This window comes from Phodopus roborovskii, unplaced genomic scaffold, assembly GCF_943737965.1.
Source record: "Phodopus roborovskii unplaced genomic scaffold, PHOROB, whole genome shotgun sequence".
NCBI lineage: Eukaryota > Metazoa > Chordata > Mammalia > Rodentia > Cricetidae > Phodopus > Phodopus roborovskii.
Window position 1 is genome coordinate 31,504,575 of NW_026125295.1, and position 9,629 is coordinate 31,514,203.

General features: G+C 38.5%; 1 protein-coding gene across 4 annotated transcripts in view; it reads left to right on the plus strand.

Annotated features, from left to right (window-relative positions):
• The window catches only part of Snx14 (sorting nexin 14), a 60,967-nt gene extending 51,991 nt beyond the window's left edge, over nucleotides 1–8,976 (plus strand). For all 4 annotated transcript variants that reach the window (XM_051207391.1, XM_051207401.1, XM_051207420.1 and 1 more), the window contains 8 exons: nucleotides 1,404–1,444; nucleotides 1,557–1,676; nucleotides 3,989–4,112; nucleotides 4,319–4,483; nucleotides 4,647–4,742; nucleotides 6,003–6,094; nucleotides 6,688–6,744; nucleotides 8,783–8,976. In XM_051207391.1, coding sequence (XP_051063348.1) covers nucleotides 1,404–1,444; nucleotides 1,557–1,676; nucleotides 3,989–4,112; nucleotides 4,319–4,483; nucleotides 4,647–4,742; nucleotides 6,003–6,094; nucleotides 6,688–6,744; nucleotides 8,783–8,821 — 734 coding nt within the window. In that variant the 3' untranslated portion in view covers nucleotides 8,822–8,976. The remainder of the gene's footprint in view (nucleotides 1–1,403; nucleotides 1,445–1,556; nucleotides 1,677–3,988; nucleotides 4,113–4,318; nucleotides 4,484–4,646; nucleotides 4,743–6,002; nucleotides 6,095–6,687; nucleotides 6,745–8,782) is intronic.
• Nucleotides 8,977–9,629: the final 653 nt, after the last annotated feature.

Below are 9,629 nucleotides of genomic sequence, written 5' to 3' on the forward strand. Positions count from 1 at the left end.
TTTGGTCTGCATGTATCTCTGTGTGAGGATGTTGGATCCTCTGGAACTAGAGCTACAGAGAGTTCTGAGCTGTCATCTGGGTTCTGGGAATTGAACATGCATCCTCCAGAAGAGCAGCCAGTGCTCTTAATCACTGGGCCATCTCTTAATGTTGAGTCCTATAGAAATGAATGCCTGTAGCTTGAAGCAGCTTGCAGCAGTGTGGATGAATTAGAAGTGTAACAATGGGACTTGTGTACCCTGCATGAGGAACATGGGATGCTCAGAAGGTGATGGTGGCCGTAACAGGACTGGGAGTTTCTATATCATAAAAGTCTCTACTTTTACTGTTGTCTCTTAGTATTGTTATGCCTACGCAATGGTGGTAAAAGAAATTTAAGTTGCATTTGGAAATTTAGATTAATTTGTATGTTAATTTCTAAATGCTTCATAAAGTCTTCAGATGTTTAGTATTTTTTGATAAGGGAACCAGGAGATACAAACAATGAATAATTTGGGCAAACATATTTTTTTCTTTCCTTGTTTTGGAGAAATGGTCTTGCTACATAGTCTTGGATGTTCTTGAATTCTTGATTCTCCTGCCACAATCAATGGGATTGAGAGGGGTATACGCCATGCCCATCTAGAATGGAAAATTTTAAAAATTTAGAATATAAACTATTCCAATAGCTTAAATATTTCTCAAAGTGTTCTTATATATTTCACTAACTTTTGTGTATGTGTAAGTATGATATGTTCATTATTGCTTAAAATGTTTTGAAAACATTTTTAAAACATTCTGATTTTGTGTGTATATGTCTGTGTGTGTGTGTGTGTGTGTGTGGGGAGGGTGTGTGTGTGTTCCTGCGCGCATGCGTGCCATGTGTAGGTGCTCACAGAGGCCAGAAGAGGCCATCAGATTCCCTAGAACTGGAGTTAAAGGCAGCTGTGAGCTGCTCAACATGAACTGAGAACCAAACTCAGGTCCTCTGAAGAGCAAGAAGTTCTCTTAACCTCTAAGGCATTTCTCTAATAGAGCTAATGGTAGCCCATGTGAAGGCCCTAGGTTTGGTTCCATCATCAAAGACAAAAGAGAAAGAGAGAAAGCAAGGAAGGAGTAAACGAATGAATGAACTTTAGGTCAGAAGGACATCCAAGTAGAGAATTATGTTGTCTTCTTATGGTACACTAACATTTACCAGCAGCGAGCTTCTTAGATCTCTGCTACACCCTTACGACTTGGTCCCATTGTAACTGTGAAATAGTTTGGGGTATCACCTTTATTGTAAATGATGAATTATAAATACTTTATACAGCTTTGGCCTTAGACTCTTTACTGTTTAAAGCTATCTACTGAAATATTCATACAAACTATAAACAGTTATGTTATACTTTCATAAATTAACATTTTATTTTTATTACAGGGAAAATTATAAAGTCTGTTCCTGGGAAACTAATGAAAGAGGTGAATTTCTGATTTATGTATATTTATAAATGACGGTGATGTGCTTAGTTACTGATATGAATTGTAGTGGCTTCTGTGATATTAAAAGTGCTTATCTCCTCTGTCACCACAGAAAGGTCAGCACTTGGAACCTTTCATCATGAGTTTCATTAATTCCTGTGAATCCCCTAAACCTAAACCGAGTAGACCAGAACTGACTGTTCTCAGCCCCACTTCCGAAAACAACAAGAAGGTACTACATATTGTGTAAAGAGGCAGTAAGTAATGCAGAGTACAGCTGTGGCTGAGGGGCTGTGCAGGAGAGGCTGCCACAGGCTGTGACTCCTCAGTCTGGTTTCTTACCTGTTCTGAAAAATTTCCAGACATTCTCTCTGCAGCCCATGCCTTTCCCCATCCCTTCGCTTGTCTCCTTTCAGCACTGATGGAGTTCTTATCTGCTTCCAGCATCAGCCAGCCCTCTCCCGTGTTCTTCTGTCCCCCTTGTTCCAACTCTTTCTGTCTCTTTATTTATTCTGGTCCATCTCCAGTCATGCCTGTTTACTTTTAAGGGTTGTGTTTCTTACATTAAGAATTAAAACTCATTTCCTCTCCAAGGTCACTATTGTTTTCAATAACGGTTCACTGTTTTCTGCAGACGACTCAGTCAAAACGCTGAGACACCCCTCCCCTTCCACTCCCGTCTCCTGTGTTGAGCATAGAAATTCCATTAAAGTAGGAGAAATTAAAACACGAGCCTCAATTTTTTTCCTCTCCTCAGTCACCATTGAAAGTTGTCCTCAGTCCCTTTCTTAAGAACTGTTGCTCCCTAGAGACAGATGCAAACAGATACAAGCGCAGACCACCTGCCTGGTAATACCCCTCTCTCCTGGACTGTGAATATACTTACCTCCATGTTGAAACTCAAAACAGCTTGAAGGGTTCAGAGGTTTCCTCGAGGTGGCCTTCACTCTATAAGCAGACCAAAGAATCATTGCTTGTCATAATTTTTGATTAGTAGGGATCTAATGTTGTCTAGGCTGGTCCTGAATTTACTGTGTAGTCAGCTGGTGACCTTGAACTGCTCCTACATTTACCTCCTGAGTGCTGGGATTCTAGATATGCACCACTCAGTGTTGTGTGGTGCTAAAGACAGAACACAAGGCTATGTGCTTGCTAGACAAGTATTTGTCCAACTAAGCTCATCCCCAGAACAGTTTTCCCTGTTCCAGCTGTTTTGGGCTTGAATGATAGTTCACAAATGAACTTCGTGTAAAGGTGAATTTTTATATCTGCACATTAGTGGCCTATGCCTTTAATCTCAGCACTTGGGAGGCAGAGAAAGCATCTTTGTGAGTTCAAGTCCAGCCTGCTCTACAGAACGAGTTCCAGGACAGCCAGGGCTACACAGAGAAACCCCATCTTGAAAACAACAAAAACTTGAAGTCAGCCTGAGTTATGTACTGGATTCCGGGTAAGTTAGGGGTAGGAGTGAGACCAAATGCAAAACGCTAACAGCAATAGCATGAAGGAAGGGGAGGTAGGTGTTGTGGTACATTCCTATAAAACCAGTGCTTGGGAGCCTGAGGGAGGAGCCAGTCCGGGGCTACAAGCTTTGCCCTGTCTCTGCATCTCTCTGAGAAATTAACTATAAAAACGAGGGGTGAGGGATATTGCTTAGTGGAAGAGCACTTGCCTAGCTTGCTTGAAGCTCTAAGTCTAGAATATCCAAGCACAACAAAGCGAACAACCAAAAAAGAAATACAAACACACACAGAGAAAAGAAAAATTCTTTAAGGATAGTTAATTTCCTCATGTCAAAAGTGAATATCCTCTTTTGTGTAATAGTTTGAGAAGAATATGTGTTTTTACTGTAGCATTGGTCACAAATGTGAAACTATGAAAATAGATTTTAAGCTGTTTTTGTTTTGTTTTGCTCTTTTTTTATTTAATTTATTATTTTACTTCTCTCCTGTCTCTAGGTTAAGGAAGTATCCCTCCATGGGGGATGTGTTCGCAAGGTCCTTTTGTGCACCAGGGATACATCCTGGCTCCACTGTCTGAGGTCCCTTAGACTGCTCAGTCCTCCTGGCTGAGACCCATATTCAGGGGGGCCCTGAGTCAGTCCCATGCCTCTTCTTAGCTATCAGTCTGGGGGCCCGTTAGCTCTTGTTTTGCTTTTTGAGACAGGGTTTCTCTGTAGCTTTGGAGCCTGTCTTGGAACTCACTCAGTAGACCAGGCTGGCCTCAAATTCACAGAGATCTGCCTCTTGAGTGCTGGGATTAAAGGTGTGTGCACCACTGCCCAGCTAGATTTTAAACTTTCTTATTGTCATTTTTATTATTTTATTCATTTTGTATACCAACCACAGTTCTCCCCTCTCCTCTACCTCCTCCCCCTCCCCCTATCCTATCCTAACTCCTCAGAAAGGGTAAGGCTTCCCATGGGGAGTCGATACAGCCTGGCACATAATGTACTTTTTCCTATGTATTCTTTTAACCTTAGTGATTATTATCAGTAGGTATAATAAACTATATGTCTCTTTATTATTTCAATTTTTGCTTTAGCTTTTCAATGATCTATATAAGAATAATGCAAACCGTGCTGAGACTACAGAGCGGAAGCAGAATCAGAACTACTTCCTGGAGGTGATGACTGTGGATGGAGTCTATGATTACCTGATGTATGTAGGTAAGTTCTAAACGGTCTGTGTTGTTTGTCATTAATCTCCCTAATGATGCAAATACAGTCAGTCCTACCTCAACTCTGTGAAAGACACTCCTTTCACAGATTTAATACATTGATCTTGACTGTAAGTAAAACTGACCCGTTACTGTATCCATTTATCATCTTGAGCAACAGCAGATCTCAATTGATTCTCAATTGGTTTTCCTTAGGACGAGTGGTTTTCCAAGTTCCAGATTGGCTTCATCATCTTTTAATGGGAACTAGAATCCTCTTTAAGAACACACTAGAAATGTACACTGACTACTATCTTCAGTGCAAGCTAGAACAGCTCTTTCAAGAGCACCGGCTGGTTTCTCTCATAACGCTTCTCAGAGGTTTGTGTCTGTTCAAGGCTTTGTTTCCTGTTTTGTGCTTGAGTTTTTAGTTAGGTCTAAAAATGTAGGGTTTTTTTTTTTTTTTTTTTTTGCATTTCTATTACTAGGAAATTTGTGTATAAATTGGAGAATAGTTGTATAAGTTTCTTATATTCATTTTTAGATGCTATATTTTGTGAAAATACTGAACCTCGCTCCCTCCAAGATAAGCAAAAAGGAGCAAAACAGACGTTTGAAGAAATGATGAATTACATTCCAGGTAAAATTTTTAAATAATTCAAAGTAGCATCCTTTTGAGGTTGCAATGTAATTATTAAAACTAGTAGTTATTATGAGTTTTTATTTTAGAAATACTAGTAAGGACTAATTAAATTAACCCATTTGTAAATGCAATTTGTTCTTTTGTTGGTAACACTAATATTTTGTTTGTTTGAGATAGACTCTCAAGTTGTAGCCCCTGCTGGCTTTGAACTTGCAACAATTATCTTGCTTCAGTCTTTTGAGTGCTAGAATTTACATGTATGAGCCGATATATTCAGCTCACCCCTAAAATTTAAGACAAGGTTATTTCTACTCACACAGTAATAAAGAGTTTTTATGTTTGTTTGACTGGCTTCTTTCTCTGTCTGTCTGTCTCAGTCTGTCTGTCTGTCTGTCTGTCTCTCTTTCTCTCTTTTGAAGCAGGGTCTCTTATGTGGCTGGCTTCCTAGTTGGTTTGGATATCATCATTATGTAGATCAGGTTGGCCTCAAATTTGCATTGATCCTTCTACATTTGCTTCCCAAATGATGAGGTTACAGATGTCCATCACATCTGATTATAGATATATTTCTATGTGTGTGTACACAATGCATAAACATCATTGGAGTTTAAATTCTTTTACTTGGACACTGGAGAGATAGCTAGTTCAGTAGTTAAGAATACAGTTTAGTTAGTGTACAACTGGGCAGTGGTGGCCCACACCTTTAATCCCAGCATTTGTGAGGCAGAAGCAGGTGAATCTCTGAGTTTGAGGCCAACTTTGTCCATAGAGTAGGATCTGGGACAGCCAGGGCTGTTACACAGAGAAATCTTGTCTTGGGGTGATGGTGTGGGAGGGAAGGGGTACATACTGTCCTAGCAGAAAATATCACATAAGTTGCTTATAACTGCCTTTAACTCTAGTTCCCTCTCCTCACAAACACAAACCACACACATAATAAAAATAAATATTTAAAAATGTTGTTTTGGTTTAACCCTAAGTGTGTAATAAAACATGTATAATTTTTAAGTCTCTTTATCAGTTGATTTTTATGCTGCAGTATGTCTTGTGTATTATGAACTTCCTAAAGGATTAATGGCAGCTATATTTTTTTGACTTGAGGATAAAACTTGTTTCCAGGAGCTTCTTGCAAACACTGGTTTGAGAAATACTGATTTACAGCTTTTACGTGGTGGCTGTGAATGGAAGAGGCTTTTACTTTAAGAGGCAGCTAGTGATGGTCATTATGAAGAGTTTCACAGTGGCTTTCTTGTTTAGATCTGATAGTCAAGTGTATTGGTGAAGAAACCAAGTATGAAAGCGTCAGACTTTTATTTGATGGCTTGCAGCAGCCAGTGCTCAACAAGCAGGTAAGTAGGGTGGTATTGGTGTGGTTTGCTGAGCAACAGGGTGTCTGGTTTACTAACTGTATAAGTCACTATCAAAATCAAGCCACATAATCTGAACATTCAGATAGGAAAATCTATACATACTGCTTTTGCTTCTTATCTTTCTTTGTAACATGCAGTGTTATTTAAAGTTAATATATCTTTTTAGTAGAAAAGTTTGGATGTATGGGAAATTTATGAAATGATGTTAACATTTAAATTTTGGTAATTCAAGTCATATAATAGCCAGTTAACATTTTTTATGTATATAGTCTCTGTATATTTTTTGAAATTTTAATATAATTTCATTGTTATGCTTGTGTATTTAAAATTTGTGCAAAACAGTTTACATAAAAATGGGTGAAGTATAATGTCAGTTTTTTATTCATAAAGGTTTCTACCATGCATTTAAAGGTAGAACATTGTTGGTAGGTGTTAGATATATTTTATGCTTATTTTACATTGCCACTGCATTCCCTCCCTTCTCACTTAGTGATTACCACAGTCTTGGATTCTGTGCCTTTCATTTTTACTGTCTAACACCTTATATTTTATTGCATGTTTTTGTGCTACAGCTGACCTACGTTTTGTTGGACATTGTGATACAGGAACTGTTTCCAGAGCTAAATAAGGTAACTGGAAAGCAGTAATTTATTTATTCTTCTCTGAGTGGTATATGAACATTTAATTAGAGGCACAAAATTTAAGGAAACCATTGTATTGTCCTTATCTAACATGTCCAAACATAGAGTGGATTTGCTCTACCTTGATGTGCTCTTTCCCTAGTTATAAGCAGGTAAGGGCCCTTTACTATGCTCTCCTCTGAAGACATCACTAATCTTAGCATTAAAACGGACCTGGATGGTCAGAGGATCATCTGTCTGTAACATTGTCTCTATATAAATCAAAGAGACTAGAATGTGTTTTGAACATGGATCTATGAACCCAAGAACACAAAATGAATTGGAGTTAGTCCATAATATTACTAGTATATATTAATCTTGTTGAGCTTTTTAAAGATATAATTTAAAAATTTATTCTTTTAGTTATCTCATACATCTATATCATGTATTTAGCCATCTACTCTTTAATCCCCTAACTACCTCTGGACCGCCTGTCAACACATCTCCCTCCCAATTTCATTTCTTTAAAACAACCTACTGAGTTCTATTAGTGCTGCCCATGTGTGCATGGATGTGGGGACATCCAGTGGAGCACGGGCCACCTCCGAGTGGCCACTCTTAAAGAGGATGACTCCTGTCAACAGCCATCAACTGCCAATTGTTATTTGGAAGTGGGGTTCTTCATCCCCTCCTACATGCATTCTGGAAGTTTGACTTTTTTTTTTAAGTGTTGATATATTGAGTGCGTGTGTGAGCGCACGCGCGTACACACACACGCGTACACACACACACGCACACGCACTCACTCATGTGTACACATGTATGCACACACCACAGTGCAAGTGTGAAGTTCACAGGACATTTTGCAGGGTTGGGTCTCTTTTTCCACTGTGTGGGTATCAGGGATTGAGCTCAGGATGTTAGATTTGGTAGCAATGCTCTTACTACTGAGCCATCTTGTTTTTTTTTTTTTTTCTTTCTTTTCTGTCTTTTTTTAGATACTGGGGATTAAAATCTAGGGCCTCAAATCCAATTAGAATTTTTTTTTTTTTTTTTTAGTCCCATAAGAGTCATGGTGCTATTGTACTCAGGCACTTGCTTGGAAGGTTCATATTGTAGCATGCAGGGTCCAGCACTTGTTGGCTGGTACATCTTTCATTGCTTTTCTTCTGTAGTAGCCTGTGTAAGACCCTTTTGAACTTTGAAAACTAGCCATCAGAGAGGAAGTTTCCCAGTTAGTTCCAGATTGAGTTCTTCATGTATTGTAGCTAAAGTATGTGGCATCCTTATAAGTAGTGACTTATAATCTAGCTATGGTGGGCAACCATCTCTTATTTTTTTTAAAGATGTATATATGTATGTGTGTGGATGTGTGTGTGTGTATGGTGTGGGTGTATTGTGTCTGTGAGTGTAAGCTCATGTAGAAATCAAAAAGTCGTAGCAGTTCTGTCTTTGTCTTCTTAGGAGCTGTGGTTATAAGTGCAGTTCTTGGTTTGTTACATGGCTAAAGGGATCGGAATTATAGTTCTCAATATTGCACAGCAGGAGTTGTTAACTGCTGAACCATTTCTCTAGCTCCCTTACTTTTTGATTAATCACTTTAGTTAGATTAAAGCAAACTATTGTTAAGGTTGTGTCATTGCAATGAAAACTACTTCTGTAGAGTAGGGAAAGCAGATTTGGGCTGTTCATCTATTGGTTATGTTTTCAAAGTTTAGTAATATTAAATGTATTTTTAAAAGGGTGGTAACATTAGACAATTTTATGTTAAATTACATTGGAATGAATACCAGAAAACTTTTGGCTCTTAGGTTTTTATCAGGTCTGTGACAGTATATTGCTATTATCTGCTGTGTGTGCCAGCACATATTTGAAGTATTTGTTTTATTTTGTAAGTGTGTCTGTGTGTGTGTGTGTGTGTGTGTGTGTGTGTGTGTGTGTGCGCGCGCGCACGCGCATACCCTCACTTAGAATATTACTGTACTAGAGCTGTTAGATAATTTAAAAATGAACCCTATTCTATTAAGTGGATTTATTTTTACTTTAGGTACAAAAGGAAGCTACCTCCATGACATCCTGGATGTAAACACTGGTATAGAATAACATACCAGTATAATAGAAGCATACACTTTCACTTTGTATATTTTTATAAGTATCATGTACTTTAGTGTTTGAAATATATTTTTCTTTTAATAAAGACTAACAAACTTAATAGCAATAAAAATGATTAGGTATTATGGCTTTCTGTTTTATATTTACTGTCTTGATTTTACAAGAACATGTCACTTATTGCTGTGTTTATGTGTGTGTGAGCGCTATACATATGTGTTCATGTGTGTTTGGGTATGTCTGTGGCTGCTCATGCCCCTGTGTACACCTGTGTGTGGAGGCATGTCACTGTTGACTTGATGCTTCTGCATCGTGCAGATTTGGCTAGTCTAGCTAGCCAGCTTGCTCTTGTCCTCCCAAGTCTCTGCCTCCTGAGTGCTGGGATTATAGGCTTGCCACATGCTCACTGATTTTACATGGACCCTGGGGATTCAGATCTGGTCCTCACTTTTGCATGACAAGCTCTTTATCCACCCTGCTATTTCCACAGCCCCATGCTGTGCTTTGGAAAGAGGGCAAACAAGTAAGACCAACAATCTTTTTATTCTTTTGCTTCAAATACAGTTGCATTTCGTATGAAGACACAGATGCAAGTTGGCTGAGGTTCAAGGTCTCTCTATGTGCTAGTCCATGTATATATAATGCAGCCCATTTTTATATAGCAACTAGCAAGATGCACTCACTCATTTATTCTAATGCTGACTACATCTGAAATCATAAATACATAGTCAGCTAACAACACTAGACATACTAGACTTCTGTTTGTACTTTTTATTGTAAAATTG